At 37.9% G+C, this 23,135-nt stretch overlaps 3 protein-coding genes across 3 annotated transcripts in view; all 3 read right to left on the reverse strand.

Moving 5' to 3' along the window:
* The window catches only part of LOC125178377 (piezo-type mechanosensitive ion channel component 2-like), a 67,176-nt gene extending 61,279 nt beyond the window's left edge, over positions 1-5,897 (reverse strand). Inside the window, 1 exon segment of the mRNA XM_047881970.1 lies at positions 5,831-5,897. Coding sequence (XP_047737926.1) covers positions 5,831-5,897 — 67 coding nt within the window.
* Positions 5,898-8,491: 2,594 nt separating this feature from the next.
* On the reverse strand, positions 8,492-14,208 carry LOC108678732. The gene is made up of 3 exons (XM_018167197.2): positions 12,300-14,208; positions 11,601-12,131; positions 8,492-11,288 (listed from the first exon to the last, which is right to left on the reverse strand). Exons 1-3 carry the CDS (start codon positions 14,157-14,159, stop codon positions 10,992-10,994), a joined length of 2,688 nt encoding a protein of 895 aa, XP_018022686.1. The 5' UTR covers positions 14,160-14,208; the 3' UTR covers positions 8,492-10,991.
* Positions 14,209-19,193: 4,985 nt separating this feature from the next.
* LOC108678725 lies at positions 19,194-23,135 on the reverse strand. Its single transcript, XM_018167190.2, has 5 exons — positions 22,449-23,135; positions 21,809-21,987; positions 20,336-20,938; positions 19,923-20,068; positions 19,194-19,523 (listed from the first exon to the last, which is right to left on the reverse strand). The coding sequence occupies exons 1-5, from the start codon at positions 22,667-22,669 to the stop codon at positions 19,332-19,334; spliced, it is 1,341 nt and encodes a 446-aa protein (XP_018022679.2). The 5' UTR covers positions 22,670-23,135; the 3' UTR covers positions 19,194-19,331.

Consider the following 23,135-nt stretch of genomic DNA (forward strand, 5'->3'; position numbering starts at 1 on the left):
ACAGACTAGACGAAGCTATGCAGGAGCATATGTTCAGTCTTAAAATGCCTAGCAAATTACGGAGCAGGCAATAAGTCCAGCAGCTATCTCAATCAATCGTCAGCTACGGAAAGATCGGGTTCCAACGGCCGGATCCCTTGTGAATCAAGTCACGAAAAGTTCAAGAATCGGCAACAGGCCATGGGCCTATGTCTTCAGTGCCGACACTTCTATTCGATAGGACTATCGTGAATAAAAGCACACCGCTTGCGCTGCGTTTGTTTTTTAATGAAACCTCACGTAAGTCTCCTCGACCCTGCATTACTTATGGACACCACCAGCAGCAAAAAAAATATCGAAATCCAAATGATTGTCAACATGCATTCGCTTCTACTTAATTAATTTATAATAATATTAAAAATATGATATAATAATAATATATTAATTATAATAATAATATAATGGCTGGATGGGCAAAAACACATGACACCTTGTCCACCCCCGCACTGAGGAAGGGGAGGGGGCGGCCCATCCATCACCGCCCTCAACAAACGACCGCCACGCACGGCATATAAGCGCAGCCTAAATTACGCACGCTGACGACAACCTTATACTTATGTTCCTGTTACACTCTGCTCACTTATGCTCCTGTTACACTCTGCTCACTTATGTTCCTGTTACACTCTGCTCACTTATGCTCCTGTTACACTCTGCTCACTTATGTTCCTGTTACACTCTGCTCACTTACGCGCTTTGTTTGGGCTTGACTCAGAGGCAAGGGGTGATTGCCGTCTGCTAATAGAGCTGCATCGTTCGTCTTATGCCAATTTAGGATGTATAGGATAAATAAGTGTCAATACAATATTTACCCTCTTGAAAAAGTTGTGCGAAAACTATAACCTTGTATGATAACTAGGCAAACATATATGAGATTAACGTTTACCATTTAGAAAGCAACACTTTAGCTACTAGCAAAATTATACATTTGTATGTTAAACAAAATATGACGGTTATTCTATCCCGCCCTCATGATTATCACCTCAATAATAAGCAATGGTAGACAGTCGTTTTATTGTAGCTGTGTTTATTACTGCTTGCATGTGACCAGGAACTCGCATCTAATCGTTTCTTCCCGCGGTATTCTAGATACACTCATGATTGAGATCCTATCTTCACGTGTGAGTCCACTAACTTGGACACGTGCAGGTCTTCCAATTAATTACATAAAAAAAGAAACTGCAGCAAAGAATCACGCAAGAACTTTCCACAAACGGGATGAGTAGCTGAGCATTTCTTTTATGCAGGCTCAACTTATGAGCCTACTTCAAAACTCGTTTATACGACTCACAATATAGTAAAGAAGATGCCATGGTCGGTGCATAAAAAGAGCATAGTTTGCGTGCATGGAACGTTTTAGTGAAATGCTTCACTACCTCGCAGCTCTTCGCATGCGCGTAAATTACCGACGTTTGTTAACTGGAATTGTCAAAACTTTCTATGACTACCACAAACCCCAGACGCGATAATAAGCCGTGCGTAAATAATCAAATTATTTCAATTAAATTTATTACCCACATTCATCAAAGCTTTTTTATAAGTATAATACAGTGCCAATAAGCAAGCATCGTAGAATATATAAAGGACCAAAGCAGGGACCAGGTTCATGTTAGTTTTTAGTAAAAATGCGACTGTTGGCAGACGCTTGCGATTGTTGATCTCAGCGCGACTGTGTATAACAGATCGTCTAGTGCGTAAAATACCCAAACACGCGCTAGCTAAACTAGCGTTGCTTCACATGGGCCTCATTCAAATACGAAAAGAATATATTTTCCTATAGGGCAAATCATCCCACAATATATCAGGTTTCAAAAATTGTTGTCCTCCGGGAGGGTGAAGCAGGAAAGTACATTGCCACAGTAAAGGATAAGCGTGTTTTCCTCTGTATATATGGTATCTGAACTGTTATCAGCTGCCCCTGTTTTCCTTTCATAACATTTCGTCTAACGTCACAACCACGCTGTTATCGCTTAGTCAAAAATGAAATTGATGCCTGACATATATCGCATATGATCCAGTTAGTTGCGGTGTATGAATTTGTGACGAAAATCAAGCCCCATATGTTTAAAGGTTCGTGGCCCATAATTAACTATCATTATGTGTAATATAAAAGCGTGTGTGTCGACAAAGAGACGCCATGAACAAAGCTCTCACCAAGACCTGCGAGACGTAGCTGTGCTACGCAAAAAGGTCGACCATCGGCAACGCAAAACCAGTATTGCCATTGCGATGGCATGCAATAATGTCAAGTAGATAGTTCCAAATTACGCAGATATTACGAAATAAATTGAAAGTTGGAACAAATTGTTGGCAATTACTTCGTGGAAATAAGCAGATGTTTTAAGGAATGGAAAATTTGAAGCAATTATTTGTTATGTATAAATAAAAAAATGGGGATGAAAATAATGAACAAGGCAACTTTCAGCTATGATCGTCTGGAGAGAAAAAAGTATAAAATAAGCTTTACCGTTAAGCTAGATATTAAAATGATATTAAAATAAAGAAGATTAAAGAAAGCGTGCATGCGGTCGATGAGTTTGGTCAATGACCGCACTTTCCAAGGTTTGTTGTTGGCTTGGTGCTTGAAATTGTTGAAGAACATGCAAACGAATTTATTAAGAGAAAAATACATTCTTTGGCGAATGTTTCATAAATAGTTCAGCAATAATACATACTATTTAAGAAATTAATATGATAACTGTTCCGCGTTACTAGCAATTGAAAGGCAAAATTGTAGCAATATTGTGTTGTTGTTTGTTCCTAATTTTGCCCAACTATTATAACTTATTCATTTAAAATAAATGTTAATTTTATTATATTCGATTCTCATGTGAAAGTCAACCAAACATTTTAATACTGTCAAATCAAAAAGCAAGTAATACATTTAGAATATAATATTGTCCAATTATAACATTTTAATATCCAAGTGGCTTTATGACCGCAGTATGAGTGTGTAATGTCCATGTCGGTTAGTTCTGGCTGTGAAGCAGTCCACTAATTATTAATAACCGATTATAATTAATAGAACGCGTACAGCTACAATTCCTGCAAGAAATTCAGTGCAAACGGTGTTAAATCTCTACGGATTAAGGAAACATATATTCACTTACGTTCCTTATCATATAACGAACCCCTAAACATATAAATTGTAGGTAAAGTTGATAACTTCTCAAGTACCTACTGCAAGTTATCATAACAGTGATAGAAATGTATCTACATTTTTACACTCCGCGCAACACCCATGAACTAATCAATTATTTATTTGAGCTGCAATAAGGCAAAATAGTCACGATCAGAAGTTCCTAAATCTCAAAATTTCTACACACTGCAGCTTAAAAAAGGAAATGCACGTTTATGAATGACTTTTTAACAAAGGAAATGCACATTTATGAATAACTTTTGCACTCAGCAGAATGGAAAACGATGGAGTAGCGGAAGTGGTGCAAAGAAGTAGGGGCTAATAACGACCTTCCCCGCGGACCACGCCCTTACCCCAGCGGGGGGAGAGGGAGGGGGGAATAAGGATGGNCAAGATACCGCGTGTCTTTGTTACAGCGCGTCAAGATACCGTGTGTGTTTGTCACAGCGCGTCAAGATACCGCGTGTCTTTGTTACAGCGCGTCAAGATACCGTATGTCTTTGTCACAGCGCGTCAAGATACCGTATGTGTTTGTCACAGCGCGTCAAGATACCGCGTGTCTTTGTTACAGCGCGTCAAGATACCGTATGTGTTTGTCACAGCGCGTCAAGATACCGCGTGTCTTTGTTACAGCGCGTCAAGATACCGTATGTGTTTGTCACAGCGCGTCAAGATACCGCGTGTCTTTGTTACAGCGCGTCAAGATACTGTTCCGTAACTTGAATTATTCGATGGACAACAATCATTTCAATGTCGTATTACATAGCTCAGGAAAAAACAATTACTTTCAATTACTATTTTGGGCGTAGCTCATTATACATTCTGTGACGTAGAGGAAATCTCTATGTCTTGTTGTTTACACCTATTGTGTCGCGGCGGCACCTCACGACTGCCACTGAGTGGCACCTGCCACCTGACACGAGCCATCCGCCGCAGCGGCGGCCCCTCGCAACCGCCACTGAGTGGCACCTGCCACCTGACACGAACTATCCGGCGCAGCGGCGGCACCTCACGACTGCCACTGAGTGGCACCTGCCACCTGACACGAACTATCCGGCGTAGCGGCGGCAACTCACGACCGCTGCTAATTGACATATCTATGGTTTAACATAATTGGCATATCTTTAATTATGTTTTAATTATCTTTATATCTATATATCTTTAAATAATTCTATTTAATTTAATCTCTTTAATTGACATATCTATGCTAATTGAGATAGCTTGACATTTCTATGCTCTAAGTTAGACCAAATGATTACGTATGTTTGTAAATCGAAAACAGCAAATTTTTTGTTCTTATTTGAGTTTAAAAATCCAGAAAGCGAGTGATGAGACTCCGATTAGTCTAATTTTGCAATCTTTAATAACAGTCGTGACGTCGTCGCAAATATTTTGCTTTGAAACGATCAGGAAAACCTTGAAATTCACGTTTATGATCAGAGCTGGCTGATAAATACTTTTAACATGAAGATAAAAATAAATCAGAGTTGCTAACACTAAAAAAATCTGTTAAAAAAATTTCGCTCATTTTTTAGGCGTGCATATTTTCTATTTCATATGCATAAAAATATATACTTCCATCACTAATTTGGGTCGAAGAATTGTGAGTTCTTCAGCGCGATACACAAAATATTACAGGAAAGAAGGATCGACATGAAAGTTGTCAGTCGTGAAAAGTTCTTACAGTTGTAATGTGACATCGACTGTCCAAACTTGTAACAATAAATTATAATAAACAGATAGGCGATTGCGAACATCAAAGGCATCAAAGCAAATGACTACATGAGAAACGTAAAAACTTTTGTATAATGATGCGAACACTTCGCACCATTAGATACTGCATGACAAAATGCGCAAGTCGGAGAATGCACAACTTTGTATGAAGTAAAATGCGCGGTTCGAGTTAGCATGTTCCGTAATTAACAACTTTTGCTATACTACTATGAGAATATCGATGTACCGTCCATCAAGCGTATAACGCTTACATGCAATAATTTCGAGGACAGGTAAATCCAGGAACAGCAGGCATCCATTGCATGGCATCACATGCAAGAGTTTGGAAAATATTGAAAAATATATATCTTATTTATCAATATATTGAGTAGTTGTAATCCAATACGTAATAACAGAACATTAAATCAAGCAACATTTTACGCAGCCCAACAAATTTCACCTCAAAACTAATGCAAAGATACCGCCATTATTTTGTAACCATTATACGGCAATAACTGCACAATTATTCTGGTGCGATTCGATTAAAAAATAATAATAATAATCATCAAGGAAGTTTAGGAAATCTGGCCGAAGTATATGAAATGATACGCATTACGGTAAAAATGATACGCATTACGGTAAAGATGATTCGCATTACGGTGTGGATGATAAGCATTACGGTAAAGATGATACGCATTACATTTATGTTGACGTGCCCATTACAATAGTAAAAATGATACGCATTACGGTAACGATGACAAGCATTACATTAATGCTGACGTGCCCATTACAACGGTAAAGATGACACGCATTACATTAATGCTGACATGATTACAACGGTAAAGATGACACGCATTACATTAATGCTGACGTGCCCATAACAACGGTAAAGATGATACGTATTACATTAATGCTGACATGATTACAACGATGCATACTTACATATTGCGAGCAGTATAGGTAAGATGACTCGGAAGATGACCACGGCAACCACGAGATGTGCTGCCATTTTGCACAAAGTTCACAGCAATCTTCATCGACAAATTTAAATGAGTTTTATCCCGTCGTCAAATTACCAAATTGGTGTTTTTTGTCAAGCAGTTTAGAATTTTTTCACGGTGCACCGAATTTGAATGCAGCTAAATCCTGTGTTATAGGCTGAGAGTAATTGTAGACTAATTCGTACAATGCAAATAAAAAATTTAAAGCTGTAATGTAATTCAAAATAATTATCCGATAATTAAATATCATTGCAAATTTATTTTTTGACATAAATGCAATTATTATAAAAATGTATGAGGAACAATAACGGTTAAAAGTTAATTAATAATTAATTCAATAAATTTTACGTAACAAAATGTACGGCCTGTCAAGTTAGGCTACTTCCTAGATGTTTATTCGGAGACAGTTCATACGTTAGCTAATTTTGGACTTGAGGCAATTAATTATCATTAGATCATGCCAATTCGAGGTGATATAACTTCAAGTATCGATAAGCAGAACACATGTGATTTCGATATGCAACAAAATCATAGTTAGGTCGACTAATCATTGTTTAGCAAGTAGTCAAACCAATGAAACGTAAGTCGCCAATGTTGTGCTAGTGTTCTCAACTCGCCTGAACTTTTATCAAAATTAAGTAATACCATCCGAATTACATTCTTTTTTGTTTAATTGTTAAAATGATTTTCCTCAAAAAGTATTTTCCAATTTTAGTAACGTTCATCGTCCCTATGATCCTATCGGAGGATGGTGACACAAGTGATTAGCCAACAGTAGTGTTTTGGTGAAAATTATGCAAATGGGAAAGGAAGGGATTGCTCCCTTGTGATAATTTTTTTCCACGTCAATTAAACCAAGAGTTTTGGAAAACAGCTCCTAATGTGAGGCACAACATTTGAAACAATGACTATTACTTATTAATACAATTAATAGGTAGTTTAGATATTTTTACATTAGTTTTGCTAGGTCAAAAATTCATATTCAGCTAAAAATGCAATCATTGCAATGCATGCGCTCAAAAATGTCAAGATACCGTTCTTCAAGTTTCAACACTAATGAGTTGCAAAGGAAAAGTATTTATAGGTAATTTTTCAACAAAACCATAAAAATTATTGGTCAGATTCTCCTGATTGAGTCACATGGAGTCACGCATCACAGCAGATTAGCGATGTTTAGATGCTGAACCTCCACACTCCGCGGCACTACAGCACACACTGACCCTAGTCGCAACTCGCAACTTGCAACTTGCAAGTCGCAACTCGCAATGCCGGACACTCTGAGTCTCAGACTGAGCCTGACAGCTCACGACGTCCCACTAGCTCCACGGCGCATCGCCAGGCGTAACCTTCTTTTAACGTAAGGATTAATACGAGCACCGACGATGAGAATTCTGAATGGAGTCTTCTACATGAAATTCAAAAAGGAATGTTTAAGGGAAACGTTGGAAGTTGTTATAAATACTCATACCGCGAGTCCGAACTGTGCAGTAATTGTAGTATTTTGACTTCATCTACTCCGACCTGACTTCATCTACGCTGCTGACTGTATATTTACTTAGCAGTGTCAATAGGATCCCACAAATATTGACGTCCGCTGTCAATTTGCTACTATACTTTAGATAAATACTATAAAAGCCTAAGTAAGCCACAACTAAGCTATTCCTCGCTAGCAGATCGGACCGGTCCGACACTTCAGCGAACNCCGCCGACTATTAATATTGCAAAACCGATTCATTTCGATCTTCAATTCCAGTAAAATAGGTCGAGAATTCGCATTGACGATCAATTTCAGCCTACAAGCTGCTGGTTCAGGAGTGTAATACAAATTATAAATGCCAACTAAGGGAATATATAAATATAGTATCAATCCGTAAGTTGTCATGTTCATCAACATCTGAGTCGAATTTACTTTCAAGCGTTTCACTCGACAGAGATCCGGGTGACAGATCCCGATGCAATAATAGACCATGACTCACAATCAGTAGTTATTGCGTTTCCATATTCTACTCGAACTACCAGCCAGACTCGCCGAGCTATTTGAAGTGTGCATTATTTTCCACCACATCACAACGAAGCGGAATTTCAAAATTCTCTCTGTTCAAATTGAATCAAAACCATACCTTGAGCCGGAATACACCAGGATGCCAGTTGATCAGGCCGATGCTCTTTATTACGGAGACTAGAGTGAGCTTCACCTATCGGTAAATGTATTATTAAGCATGACATGGTGGTACTCAAGCTCTCAGGCTGACTCCATGCCTGTTTTGGCTGTTGCGTTACCGCTGGCAAGACGCCTTCAACGCGACCCCCTCAGACAACGCTTCCATATCCCGCGTTCAATTTATACCTATAGTTTGCTTTTTCAAGATTTCAATTACCAACCCAGTTCAGATTTCGCCATTTTTATCCCGAAAGTATTAATATCTAGAAGTTCTCAACTTTTCGCATCAACGCACAGAAGATTAAACACATAATTCATTCCTTCACAAATAAACTTTTCCTCCGGCCTTTTTCTAGACTTGGGGTAACTGCACAGAATTTTACTAAAAACTGTGTAAAAATATTCGTAGTTGGAATCAATACAAGATGATTAAACACTAAATAATTTTTTTAAAAATCATTTATTCCTTCCTCAAAACAGTAAAAGTTGACAAAAATAAGAAAGCAGCAACAAGACATAAACGAGCGCAACCATTTGATAAAGACTAACACTACAAACTTCTCAACGTGACAAAACCAGAGATCTACTTAGGAATGTAGGTGTGACAATTTCGTAGATATATTATGAGAGAAGCTTCAAAATGTCCTTTATGACACGTTATAAAAAAAACTGGGATCGATGTTAACAATTTTTGAATGGATTCAAATTTTTCACCTAATGATTGAAGACTTCAAAACAATTCAACATTACCAGAAACCCTCACGAATAAAACCCTGCAACATGTAAAAATTTTTTACCTAATTCTATCTCGTAAATGGATTTCACTATAAAATTAACTAACGAGCCGGCGTTATAAATACTACTGTTTGAACTTGACGTGCATCTTATGAGCTTCAAAAAACTTTAAGACCAAATTACAAAATTTAGGACTTAAAACTAGCGGCAAATAGGACGAACAAATACGTCACCTTTGAACATATATGAATAAGTCGATAATTTGTTCAAACTACTCACAAAACATCATTTTCCTTACTCCTATAAGTTTATTGCATACATTGAAACCACTGCAAAGTTTTACTTGAAAGACTGAGAATACGATGAAATCAATGCATTATAAGATATAAGTAAACAAAATGCTTCCTGTTCAAATTATCGCAAGCGATCTCGCTAAATGTTCTCGGTGACCTGCATCATACCCAGGATACAGCAAGGGGTTAAGAGAGAACAGGTCACCAGCGTGGCACACAAAAAGCACGAGCGTCTGGGAGAATAACACTAAATGTTCTTAATAATTTGCGCTATTCCGTCTTCCAGCAAGACTACAGGTAAGACTTTTCATTTCAGAATACTTGATATAAAAAGTATAAGATGAAGTTACGCAGTCACCACACAGATCATATCAAGCAAAGAAAGCCCAAGGTCGGAGGATGGTACAAAATTCACAGGGTATAAAGTATTACAAACCATCTGCATTGAAAATACTATTATCAAGGGTACTGAAAATCAGATAGTTCGCCGAAAGGTCCAAATGTGAATAATTGCGCGAACTTCATTCATTTGCGTTATTAAAAAAATCTATCATGGCCACGGCTCCAGAGAGAAATGGATACGCATTTTTGAAGTGTGATCATTTATACAGCATTAGTGCATTCAACTTTTCAAAAAAATTTGTTTGGTGGCGCATATCAATTAAAATGTTAGAATCCTTGCCTTTCAAAACATTCTTCAATAACATCGTCTCTCTACAGATTATTCTCTTCAAGCAGTTGAATAACAGCATCTATTCTCGCAGCCCATGACGGCGAAATGTACTAGCCTAAAAAACAGGATTAATAGGGCAAGTATAACCATGAATGCTTAACATCAGGTACAATGTTTTCGTGAATACACAATATGCTAAGGCACTAGGTAAGGTATCAGGTAATGGCTTTTGTACAGCATTATGCACGCCGAGACAGACGTCGGGGCAGCACCGACCAGGCAGGCGAAGCCAGGGCAAACTTCTTATTCTCTGCATCAGTGAGTGGAGGGAACAGCATCAGTAAGTGGAGAGAACAGCATCAGTGAGTGGAGGGAACAGCATCAGTGAGTGGAGGGAACAGCACCAATGAGTGGAGGGAACAGCACCAGTGAGTGGAGGGAACAGCATCAGTGAGTGGAGGGAACAGCATCAGTAAGTGGAGAGAACAGCATCAGTGAGTGGAGGGAACAGCATCAGTGAGTAGAGGGAACAGCATCAGTGAGTGGTGGGAACAGCATCAGTAAGTGGAGGGAACAGCATCAGTGAGTGGAGGGAACAGCATAAGAATGTGATAAAGTAGGATAAATTGTAGGAACAGAAAAAGTATTTCCATTAACTGGTATCAGCATAGAACTGGAAGAAAATCCTTCAAACCAGAATTGCATAAGCGGGTGATCAGGTAGACATATTTGAACTAGTTTGTGCAAACTTGAAAAAAGATGGAAAAAAATAATAACTGACATTTCTTTTGATTGGAATATTTAAAACTTTTAAATCCAGCCGAGCTTTGCATCAATTATTTTTATGATGTTGCATATCACAAAGTTTAAGCAAGTGTTGGCATCAGCAACATTTTGGACAAGCATTGCATTTTGATAATGAAGATTTGAAAGCATTTTCAAAATAAAGCTTCCAGCGATTAAGAGCAGCAATAAAATATTGTTCCCACAAATAACACTTTTTGAGTTTTTGTGCATGACCTTTATTTTCCCATACAAAAGAATTGAATAAAATCATACTAAATGTGTGAGAAAATCAACATTGCCACTTAATACTAAATTAGGGTAGTAGAGGTTTAAAATAAATGGACAGGAATGGAAGAGAGGCGGCATCATTCAGAAAGTAAAAATGTTTGGTAAAATACACTATCTTTACCTTAGAGAACATGCATTACGTTATAAGGGAGATCGAACATGATAGTTATAACCTCCTCAACTGTTTCTTTAAAGCCTTGGACTGTTTGGCTGTAGTCTTAAGAGACTTCACCGGGCTCGCATCGCAGGAGATAATGTGGTCAACTTTGTTCAAAGAAATTACAGAGCCAGCATTCATGAGGTTATTAGTAGACTGTGACCTGTCAACTAGCGTTTTAATAGCATGGTTGAGCATGTTACACTTGCGCAACAGAGGAAATCCACCGCTGTTGTTTGCCGAGTCTTTTTTGTTGTGACTTTCATTGATCTTTGTGACATCGCCACCAGAGACTCCATCGTTTCCCTGTGAAGACAAATTGCACTTTAATATATGGCTCAGCATCCTCAGGCTAAAACAATGTTTTTACAAAATTGAAGTTATAATTTTGTAATAACAAAAAAGTAGTACTTAGTATATAATACTATAGGTACATGATTTCATAGTGAAAAAACAAACAAATTTCACACAGTATGAATTAAAAGTGATATACCCTCAATAATTTGATAAATTTAATACACAGAGAACAGTAAATAAAAGTCAAAGTGATAATTCTGAAATACAACAAAACTATAAAAATTATTTCAAAATAGATGTACATAATTTTTTAAAATTTACCACATTTTTATCAGGAGCAAGTTTATTTGGTGAGCGTTTCTTGGGCGAGACAGCAGCCTGAATAGATGAAACAGCACACTGAATAGCACCCAATATTCTTCGTGGGGGGCTAGTGATGTGCTGCTCAACAACAGCGTTGTCAAGTTGCTCACCTACTGAGCAACTTGCACTCGGACAATTTGTCATTTTAATAGTCAAACTCTCCTCTATGACGTCATCTTTCCTCATTTCGGAATTGTTTCTACTCTGCTGGCATGGCTTTGTTTTGGCAGTAATATGATTGTTGCTTGTAAGTGCACGTTCTTGCCACACAGGCGCCAAATTATCTCGATCAGGATGAGGTTGCACAAGTGGATTAGGCTGCGAGTTTAGTGTGTCTGCGTTGTTGCTGTTATCCTGTAGCAAATTTGATCTTGCAGGTGGAACATAGAGTGACACAAGACTTCTGGCAGGATAATTAACAGCTCCTAAGGCTCGTCGAGACATGCCAGGGTCAGAGAGGAAATTTTTACCACGATGCACAAGATTCTCCTGAAAAATAATAGAAACCCTTTAATCTCTTATAGCATATATTTCATTTGTAAATCACACATAAGTTGGGTAACAAGTTGACAGCACAATTTGACAATAAAGTAATGATTTGAACACATTTTGTTGAAAACTACTAATCAACTATATATCATGAAAACATTTCCTCACCTTCCCAATAGATGAGACAGCAACAAATCGTTTATGTTTAAAATTCTTAACCATGGTTGATAAAATTTGAGACTCGTTAACAATTTTTCGGCATTGCTTGTTGACTTGACTGAATGAAAGGATGTCCTCAGGGGTCAGCTGTAGCAGAACTTGAGGCAGGATGAATGTGGCTTTGTTTAATAGTGATAGTAAAATATTGCTTGTTTGCATTCGGTCAGCTTCAACTCTAGCCAGATGGTGAATGAATTCAAATCCAGACAACCCAGCAGGACCAGATTCTTGGTCATATTGCCACGATGTTTTTGCAGGAGCTGTTATCTTTGAAGATGTTTGGGGTTCATTGAGAACTGGCTTCTGAAGTGATGCAGTGTTTTCACCTTTAAAATTTGTTCCACAATTTTGAGATAATTCAGGAAGGAGTACTTGTTTAGATGATACATTAAGTGCGCTTGGCTGACTTTTTGTTTCAGGTGGAGCAGATACAGCTACCAAGTGCTGTTTCTTTTCATCTGTTTCCTTGATTACAGTATCATCCAATGTAAGTCTTCTTTTTGCTTTTAAAGCCTCAGTCAATGCTTTTTGCACAACAGTGCCATCTGAGATCTTTGCTTCAGTTTCATGAGCAGCAAGTGTAAAAGCTCGAGGAATGTAAGATTTGTCAAAGGGTTTTAGAAAGGAACATAAATCAATCTGCTCCTCAAATTCATTGTTTGGAGACAATTCACTCGAGTCACATTTTTTCTGTTGTCCAACACAATCATCTTTGTATGATGCCACAGACTTTTTCAGAGGCAACACGTCAGGTGAGGATGTAGACAATTTTGCATGTTTAGCGGAACGTTCCACAGGAGAGTCAAACTTAAAAGAATCTTTGTAAGTGATATCAAGAGAATACTTTGATAATACATTGGGAACTTTGCAAGGTTTATCTAAACCGATAGGAACAGAACTGGAAGAAAGTTTCTTCAATCTTAGGGCATTTTCTGTAGCAGTAGATTTCTCCAAGTAATTTAAATTACAATTTATTTTCCCAGAAGTCTTACTATCAGATAAATGATACAAGAACTTTGTGAAAGGAGTTTCAACCTTCCTCATGTCATGGTATATTGGTACCTCATGGCACTGAATCTTGCCTTCTGACAGCTGTGTTGAAGAAACCAAGTCATCATGAGACCATGACCGTGGCATCTGCTGATGCATCAACAGGCTCTCACTTTCACAAGGAATTGCTTCTTTTAAACTCTCATTCTCATGTTCAAGAAGAGCATTCTCAGTGTCTGATGCTGGTTTTATTTCTAACAAACTTGAATTAGAAGCACTATCAAAACTAGTGCCACTTTCATAGCCAGAAGAACTGAGAGATGATTGCCTCTCCCGACTAGAGACAGCAATGTTAAGGGGGGTTGAGGTCCATGTTAAGATTCTTGGTCTGAGACTCATGGTGCTAGAAGGTCTATTGAAATCACTATTATGTGTGGCCAAAGGAGTCCATTGAACAGGATGATTGTTTCTAAGAGTGGATGACATAGGATTTCTTTTGGTGAAAACACCTTGGTGTTTGGGATAAAATTTTTGCCCAATTTGATTCATGGTCTTTTTGAGATCAGTGTTATTTTGATGGTTACAATGTTCAATTGTATTTTTAGAATTGTCTTGAATTGACAAGCATTCCTGAATGGAGCCAGCTGAAGAATCTATTGGTGTGAATAACAATTCACCAAGATTACTTTCATATCCCATGTCAACATTAATCTCAGGAATTTGTAGATGGTTGACATCAGCCAAGTTGTTCCCATAAGCATTTTTACCAGAGCACATTTTGACACAGTAGTCAGGATTTTCAGAGCTCAAGTCAGCCATTTTGTTGATCTTTGATGTGTGGTTTCCTGTTGTACCACATCAGTACAACACACCTGTGAAAGAAAAAGGATTTAAAATTTATCCGATATACTATCACTCGAGTCATCAACAGCTCATTATCATCAATTAAACATTTTGATAATAAAAAATAGCCATATCATATGCTTTCATTAAGATGGAAGACCTCCATCTTCACTACACAATGCACACTACTCAATACATTTTTCAAAAATCATAGATTATATATTTCATCAGTATTTCATTCAATTTTCAATAGAGGCATTCAAGTTAAGTGAATGAGAAAACTAGTGGCAACTTGTGCATCATTCATGGCCACTATAATATATTTGAACAGGTATATATATTGTCACAATATGCAATATGTATATACATGGCATATATACTGGGTCAAAAAATATGAAACTGGATCTTTGTTTATATTGAAAAATCAAACTTTCACTGAAATATTGAAGATATAAAGTCAAATGTTGGTAAATTGAAAATCTTGCAGCCAAGCAGGCAGTTTATTCACAATTAAATAGGAGCTAATTTAAATAGCAGGAATCTTACAGCTCCAAAATGGCAAGAAAGCTTTAACATCAATGCCACTCAAGTTATCTTAGCACTTAAGATAGATTAAGAGATTAAGATTTAAGACAGATATTGATAGAAGTGTTCTATATATTTATTAAACAATACATCAACATCATTCATGTAACATTAAAACAGTTTTATAGTCAAGACCATGTAATTTTTACTTATTGCAGAGATTTAATGGCCTAAGAGGGTCGTATTTTCAATAACTTGGGAATTTTTTGGCTCATTCAGGCATTTTTGTTAAGAAATAGAGAGGAGATAATTCATCTAGCAGGAAATTTGCAGCTCCACAAATGGTAGAATAGTTCTAGTCGCAGCTTGGGAAATAGAAATAATATGCAACCATTCATAATTATTATGGTGTAGTTGAAGACTGCAATTTGTATTTCTGTCCATTATTGTAGTTTTTAGAGACAAGAGGCAAGTGAGGTGCAGTATCTGATACATGGCAATGCAAGTGTCATTGATGGTAGCAAGCGTGAAAAAAATCCTATTTTTACTGAACTTTCACTGCTCTAAAATCATTTAATTCAGGTGGGTACAAAATCTTGTAGCTCAGGATCTATCATACCATGAAATTTCAAACTTCAGACATTTAGTGACATGCTTCAGCCAGAATATCAGGGAGGGCAGCCAAAACTTTTTTTATTGCTGATCTGATAGCCCATAGATGTTATGTAATGGTTGACTCTACAATAAAGAAAAATTGTTTGGTCATTAAGGTGTTGTGTCTGGGAGACTACAGCAGTAGCCAGTAAAAATGAGCATCTTAGGAACAAAGGGAAAGTTGTCATCCATATATTCCAAATTGAATGACAATGATGAATGAATGGATTTGATAGGTTTTTTATAAACCCCCATTTATATATAAGAATGGAATGTAGCTTCTATCTCAGAATCTATTCAATTATTCAAGAATCTGTCCTTCAATACACTTGTTTAAAACTACCATAATAGGGTTAATGCCATACTACTGTAAGTCCGTAACCAAACTGTAATAGTGCACTAAGTGCAGTACTTACACACTGTAATATTATGGTTAGGGTAAACGCGGTATATTCCGACATCGTGGGTCATTCCGTCACCTCTCTAGTTTTTCCTTTATATTAAGCTTTGTTTTAGTTCTATGCATTCGTTGATGGTTGAAATGGTGACGTCATACATTTGCGTGTCGAACTACTGCCAAAACACTAGGTCTTGGCCATTTAGCAGGAAAATATTGAGATCCAAAGAGAGACAATGCATGCTACCCAGTGAGATCATTAAAAAATGTGTCAAATTTGACAGTTGACCTTGCTCTACCAAATAGTGAATAACTGTTTGTATAGGAAGAATATTATGGTTTGAGACTTTTAAATACGTCTGTGAATAAAGCTATGTACAAAAATTTAAATTTGCTTAATTAAAAGCTTAATAGTTGTTAATTAAAAGCGTAATTAAGTAGTGTTCAATATTCATTAGTGTTCTAATTCAAAGCCGTGTTGTATTCCAATACAGCTCACACAGCAAACGGAATTCGAACACGTGGATGACGGCATTACGTATCAGTAGACTTTGAAGCTCGGACGGAATACGCCTCACCACGTGCCGAATATTGCCACACACAGTGTCGGAATATAGGGATTTGGTAGGTTTGCATTCTAAAGGCTTTTAAATAAATATGGCAACATTTTGTGACGTTTCATCGTCGCTGGCGCGTAGTAGTAGTACAGTGTTTTGCAAGTCACATAAAGCAAACAGAACTCAAGTAACGCATACGGTTATTTTTTTATAGTTTTTCATTTCTCGATGCGTCCTTAATGTGTCGTGTCGGAATATACCGCGTTTACCCTAATGATTGGCAATGCTGGACTACCAGCAAATTTCTTAAATAAGAAATGATATAAGCAGCACATTTTTGTCCACAATTTCAAAAATTGCTGAAGAAACAATTGCTTTTACCTATGGCTATTAGAAAATTCAGCTCAGTATTTCAGATTTAGGCAGGATATATGAAATATGAAGAATTTTCTAACCAGTGGCCGTGGGTTATGAATCATAATGAGTAAATTGGGAAATTGAAAATGAACTGATTATAAAAAATATCTGGTTTGGCAGTTGGCACTTAGCTAGCTACAATCTTACAATTGAAACTGTCAATTAATATAACTGAGATTTTTATAGCATCAACTTACAATTTATGAACTACCAGACACCAGTCTTATAATATAATTTTATAGTAAAAAGTTGAGGGTGCACTGACTAAATTCTAAATCTAAGAACAGGAAGAATTTTTTTAGAACGTTTACAGTTTACATGGCGGTTTTTAGCTCGAAACGACTGATAGAACTTGGATCATGATGAATTCAATTTTTACTTTATTTATACACAAACTAGAGATATTACAGTTGAAACTATCAAAAAAGGGATCGTAAAATTTTTCTGATAAGTGGTAAACCGATTAGTCAATAAACCAGTGTATTTACCTCAGTTTTGAAGGAGTAAAATCAACCAAACCTAGCGCCAAAACATTTCGGAAATACCGCCCGAAATTCAAACTGAAGATGCTGATTTCAAAATTACCCCTGTTTTTTGTTTAAAATACCCCAAATTGCGACATGCAAGCAGATGGTTATTCTCTCAAACAAAATATTTTTTAAAGCATTTATTAACCGAATATCTTCACTTCTGATAGCAAATAATAATCATATTGAAACTTAGAATTTATTCAATTTTTGTCTGCCATAACAACAAAATTTCAACGATAAATTAGTCTGCGCCTGGGGCATGCTGGTGTTAACGCTCATCTGGCCAGATTCAAGTACAGTAATTGTCCAGTACGCAATGTAGAGGGCACAATCAGACACCTCATCCTGCACTGTACGCTGTTCATCAACCAACGAAGGGAATTCCGCATAAAACTGGAGGCCATGTGGTTGAACTTTAAACGCTGGTGGCCTAGTGGTTAATTAATTAATTAAAGTTCAGAGTACCAAGATTGGAGCAGAGACGCGCGGGTTTGATCCCAGCTCTGTGCGGTTGTTTATGGTCAGAATCGGCGAGGAGGCCGGGCGGTTAAGCACAGCAGAATTGTAGCAGTGAGTTGCGAGTTCCAGACCTCAAAATGCTGTGAAAGTTCTGTGATGTTAAGAATCGGCGACAGGCCTACGGCCTAATAAACGCTGAAACCGCTATTCTATGTCTCATCCGTGGGAGCTTTCCTCAGCTCTTGGAGGTGGTGATGCCCCAAGGAGAAGACGCACTGCTGCCATCCGTCTTCTTGGTCAATATTTGCTTAGCTACAATATGGTGACCAGGCTGTGAATGTTCTACATTTCCTAATTTTATTTTTTTTTTCTTTTCACAATTTACTGACACACTGGCTGCTGGAAGTGCTAAGAAGTAAAGAGATCTGTAACTGAAGTGAAGTGTCCAGAACCCCAGTTGTGCTCAGGCTGCGAGGTGTGCTACGTACCTGCAATCTGCATACCCGAAGCCTTCAAATCAAATTATAAAAAAGAATGATAAATTAAATGATAGAAACTTGTATTAAACGTTTATATCAACGACAGAACTACTAATCAACGGCACCTGACAGAAGTGCATTTTAATAAGGAGTATAAGAAATTCCAGGCAAATAAACGTAAAATTGACAAGGCTATGTACTGGCGCTTTCGCGCAAAGCACGTTTTTGCGCTGATTAAGCTGCCGAGTCCACCAGTTAGTTTGGAGAAATGTTATATGTTAAAAATGTTATCTATTTTATAAACCGGCGCACGCGAATGCGCAAATAGCACTCTTCAACCAACGTAGGTAATCATGATGCGTAGCTCGCATCTGGGGTGGCCCAGTGGTTGCAGTTCAAGTACCGAAATTGGAGCAGGAGCTGTCGGTTCGATCATAGCTACGTGCGACACGACAGTTCTAGTCAAATCGGTGAGGTGGCAAAAGAACTCACATTAAGCACAGGAGCAGTGAGTTGCGTGGTCGAAATACGCAACAAGCTGTTAATATTCTGCGATGTTAAGAATGAGGCACAGGTCAGAAAGCCCAATCAACGCTGACACCATTTCACAATACTATCAGTTAACTACGTTATGACTTCGCATAAATTCGACATCCGCTTCACATAAATTCAACCTCACTCTGCTTCACGGCTGTACGCCAAAATGCGTTGGATTTCATAATTATAGCTCAGAATTTTTCTGCTTAAAAATGTAGGCTTCAAAATTTCTGAACATTTTTGACAAAAACCTCGACTTTTTTCGATTGAAATTGATTATAAGAGGTATTACTCAACTTTCTCATTCATTATCAAATTTAGGAAACTATTTCATCAAAGTAAATTAATATCAACTTTTAACTATAATTTTATCCATAACGTAAACAACTGATGATAGGATAAAGGGTCTATGGAATCTCCAAATGAAATCTGGTAATTTTTTATTTTACTTATTTTATAAATAAATTAGATTATCATTATTATTACTTTTTTGCTTTCTGAATTCCAGATGCATTTGAAGTTTGCTTGCGCAACGATTTTACGATGTGCGAAATTTACAATGATGTCTTAATGTCTCTAATAATGTCCCAATGTCAACAAAACGTCCAGTCTTTGTGGTTGTGAGGTCTGCACGCCTTCGGACAAGGCACTATACCCTTCTTCTCTTCGTCCCTCAGCACGCCCCAGCTGACGAAGTCTTTGCCTTGTCTTCGACTTGGGAACGCAAGACTCCTGTGGTTCGCCATGAATAACTTCGCCCTGCAGAAATATGAGTCGTGGATAGCCTGTGGAGAAAAATTCATCGAATCAATTTATTTCGAATTCATAGTGAATGCCAACAACAATTTTTATACAAATGTTAAGAGTTCGTTTAATCACATCAATAAAATTGAAAAATTTCATTCATTCAATACACAGTCATCTGGTATAGTTCACCATATGAAATTTTTTTGTCAATGCACGAACATAATCAGGGAGATTGACAATTAAAGAAAAAAGCTAAGCTATCTCAATCAATCGTCAGTTATGGAAAGATCGGGTTCCAAAGGTCGGATCCCTTTTGAATCAAGTCACGAAAAGTTCAAGAATCGGCAACAGGCCATGGGACTATTTCTTCAGTGCAAAGACAACTTCACCTCGAGACATTCCTTGACTCGACTACCCTAGTCTTTTGATTGCCTCACCACAGAATCTTTTATCTCCGGCCACACGACGCGCTGCAGGAGGCGCTGGTCGTAGTCCCAGAGCTGCCGGGGCGGCCAGCGCACCATCTTGACGAACAACTCCTCCAGGAGGTCAGCACCGCGCTCCCTTGACCCGCCCCACATTCCTATTCACCCCGCAAACCATCGTAAAAATAGTGAAATATTATGATGATTATTTTTGTATAGTTCTGATATTTTTATAATGACCGTAAATTTAGTTGAATATCAGTCGATAATTTGACGTTGGCTGGAACAATTTACCTAAAAATTATTTAATGTAGTTCGGTTACGGATCAGGTCACCGTTAAAGTCTGTTGGCAATATTTCAAACTTTTCCGACTAAATTATTACCCGTGAGGCTAGTCTAAACTTATTCTAAAGAATAAACAGACCTGCTAATATGACTCCGTTGTGGCTGGGATGGTCCCGCATGACATGCACCATCGCAGTGGTGTTAAGGAGCCACTGTGTGACGGCGTCGACCTCTCGAGGGAGGATAGTCGAGTCGATGTCCCTCACTAAAAACTCCGACACACTTGGGTCAGCCATTGGTAAAAAACGCCACATTGTTGGCACCAAAAGCTTACCATAGCTAAGCTTGGGCTCTTTGCCTTGATGAATGCGTTCATCCATAATTTTCCCGATTATATTTAGAACCATTGGGGATGTACTTACTTCATGAGGTTTGGTTTGTGTACTTCCATGTACTTCAGCTGAAGCTTGACTAGATTTGGGATCTAATAAAGAGATTTCAGCATCAGCCACTGCAGAGTAAGTTGAGCTCGACTGAACAGCTTCAGTGCTCGAGCCAGCAAGCATTGCCGGCGAGACCAAGAAGCTTTTCTTGACGTAGTTATCGACCTTCTTGTCTACCGGATATATTTTTTCTGCATTACAGAGGTCGAAGTTCGAGTACTGACAATAAAGCCGACATAAAAGTTCATGTTGCTCTTTTTCTGCAGCAGTAATGTTGTGATATAGACGCATGATCCAACCTGTCATGGAATTTAAATGAAATTAATCGCAATGTGTGCATGAATATCATCATTTGAACATTACTTGGCATTAATAATGACAAAATCGATGATGAATTCCATATGCATTTTCATTGATAAGATCTGGATTTCATAATATTTCACGCAACAAAATAAAAGCCATACTCGTGCAGCAGCCATAAAGAATTAAAAAAATAAATAAATAATACAAGCTCGCATGAACTTTGTGCAGTGTTTTATACTGTAGTTTCAATTGACAAAATGTGAAGAACTTGAAAGCGTCAGAGATGCATGAATATTTCTTTGAAAAATTAATAAATATTTTTATTTCAAGCAGCTGAAATTCATTGACGAGATCACTTCTTTGCAAACAACAGTACGAATTTTGTAGCGGGCATTTTTGTTGGTGTTTTTTTTTTTGCAAATTTCTGAAATGCGTTTTATTTAGGGATCCAGACCTAATCTTTTATTAGCGATCTAGACCTAACTCCAGATTGCAGTGGCTAGTCATAACCTATTCTTGACTAGAATAATGCATGTGCACTGGACGTTACAGGTATTTTCTATATAGGTTAGTGTAGTTATGTGTGAAAACTTAAATTAATAAAAATTATTATCTAATGAAGCACATAACAATGCGCTGTTAGACAATGATTGGGTTATGTAATTCTGTGTTGGGCCCGGCATGCTAGGTTCTTTTGAAATCGAAAATTAGGGGCACTATCATGTGCATATATAACCATCTGCATAGCTGCTCGCTAAAATTTCAAACGATTTTTCAACCCATTATTGCAAATGGAAGGGCTTCTTGAAATTTCTTGTCAATTGAAAAATTATTAGAAGCTTAGCTTTCAAATAGAATCTTGATACCTGGATATCTCGTGGAGACGTCTTTGATTCTGTCTTCAATTTGACGCCAGTATTTCTTGTAGTGCAGCTCCGTACGGTACGGACCATACACGCTGAACGAGACCACCTTCTGGCCCCGACCGCGGGCAGACGCTGCGGCACCACACAGCGACGGTGTCCAACGCGAACGTGCGTAAAATCTAATGAAATGATATCATATGGTAATAATCACTACAAATATATGTTGAAATTATCTCTACCGAATATGTTGAAATTATCTCTACCGAATATGTTGAAATATATCTCTTGGCAACCTGCTTTTTGATCTACTAGCTACGAATATCGTTCGACTCGTTGAAAAAGCGAAGTCGAAAATTACTTACTAATTACTCCAAGCATAATAATAATAATAATAGCGGTTTCAGCGTTTATTAGGCCGTGGGCCTGTCGCCGATTCTTAACATCGCAGAACATTCACAGCTTGTTGCGGTCTCGAACTCGCAACGCACTGCTACAATTCTGCTGTGTTTAACCGCCCGGCCTCCTCGCCGATTCTGACCAGAAACTGGCGCACAGAGCTGGGATCGAACCCGCGCCTCTCATCACTGACCTCACTCACTCACAAGAAGCTGTAGCACATGCACCCTTATAGTTCACTGACCTCATACAGCCGCAGCTGAGCTCGTCGTACGGAGTGACAGTTTTAAGTGAGTTAGGCTTGTTGCTATAACGTAACGGAAAGCCAAGTATGACGTAGGTGAGAAGTAGGAACGTCATAGCTGTTAAGTAGAACAGCTTACGACGTCTGTCGTTTTTTGTTAACGTCCAAACGAATTTCTGACGGTTGAATGTTCGTCCGTGAAATAACATTTTGGACAGCATTTTCTTTTAGGATTTTCTGTTTTGCAATTCAGGATTGTCTCTTAACTGGTAAACTGGTGACTGCAACGTTTCCAAGCAATGTTAAATTTTTCAAATTTTCAATGTTAACTGCTTTCAAGTTAACTTTTAACTTGAACGGCTCTTCCTATTATCTTTTGCAATGACAAATTTTTGTCGATTCGAATAAATTTGGAGATTTTTATGCGGTTGCTGCGCGTAAATAAGATAAATCATATTATTAGAATTCGTCGAGATGTGTCAACTGTCTAGGACCTTTTAAGTAGTAACGTTTAATTTCCAGGGATGAAATTTCATCAGTGCTAATACGCTCACACAGTTCCGTGAATCTGCCTCCTTACCGTACACGAACCACTATTCGCGAGTCTCCACCGAGACTCTCACGAACCCATTCTAACAATGACGCTGTAATAGAGAACGAATACTAGGGCGTTGCGGCTGATGAAAT

Source organism: Hyalella azteca, unplaced genomic scaffold, assembly GCF_000764305.2.
Source record: "Hyalella azteca isolate HAZT.00-mixed unplaced genomic scaffold, Hazt_2.0.2 contig9283, whole genome shotgun sequence".
NCBI lineage: Eukaryota > Metazoa > Arthropoda > Malacostraca > Amphipoda > Hyalellidae > Hyalella > Hyalella azteca.

Bases quoted from the DNA above. Each gene is read 5' to 3' on its own strand.
- LOC108678725 (XM_018167190.2), bottom strand. From the start codon at position 22,669: ATGCTGTCCAAAATGTTATTTCACGGACGAACATTCAACCGTCAGAAA. The intron at 20,939-21,808 runs GTATCAAGATTC...ATTCCATGACAG, and splicing joins CGTCTCCACGAGATATCCAG to GTTGGATCATGCGTCTATAT. The intron at 19,524-19,922 runs GTGAGGCAATCA...TTTTCTCCACAG, and splicing joins CGGAGATAAAAGATTCTGTG to GCTATCCACGACTCATATTT.
- LOC108678732 (XM_018167197.2), bottom strand. From the start codon at position 14,159: ATGGCTGACTTGAGCTCTGAAAATCCTGACTACTGTGTCAAAATGTGC. The intron at 12,132-12,299 runs GTGAGGAAATGT...ATTATTTTTCAG, and splicing joins CTGTCTCATCTATTGGGAAG to GAGAATCTTGTGCATCGTGG. The intron at 11,289-11,600 runs GTAAATTTTAAA...TTGTCTTCACAG, and splicing joins TTGCTCCTGATAAAAATGTG to GGAAACGATGGAGTCTCTGG.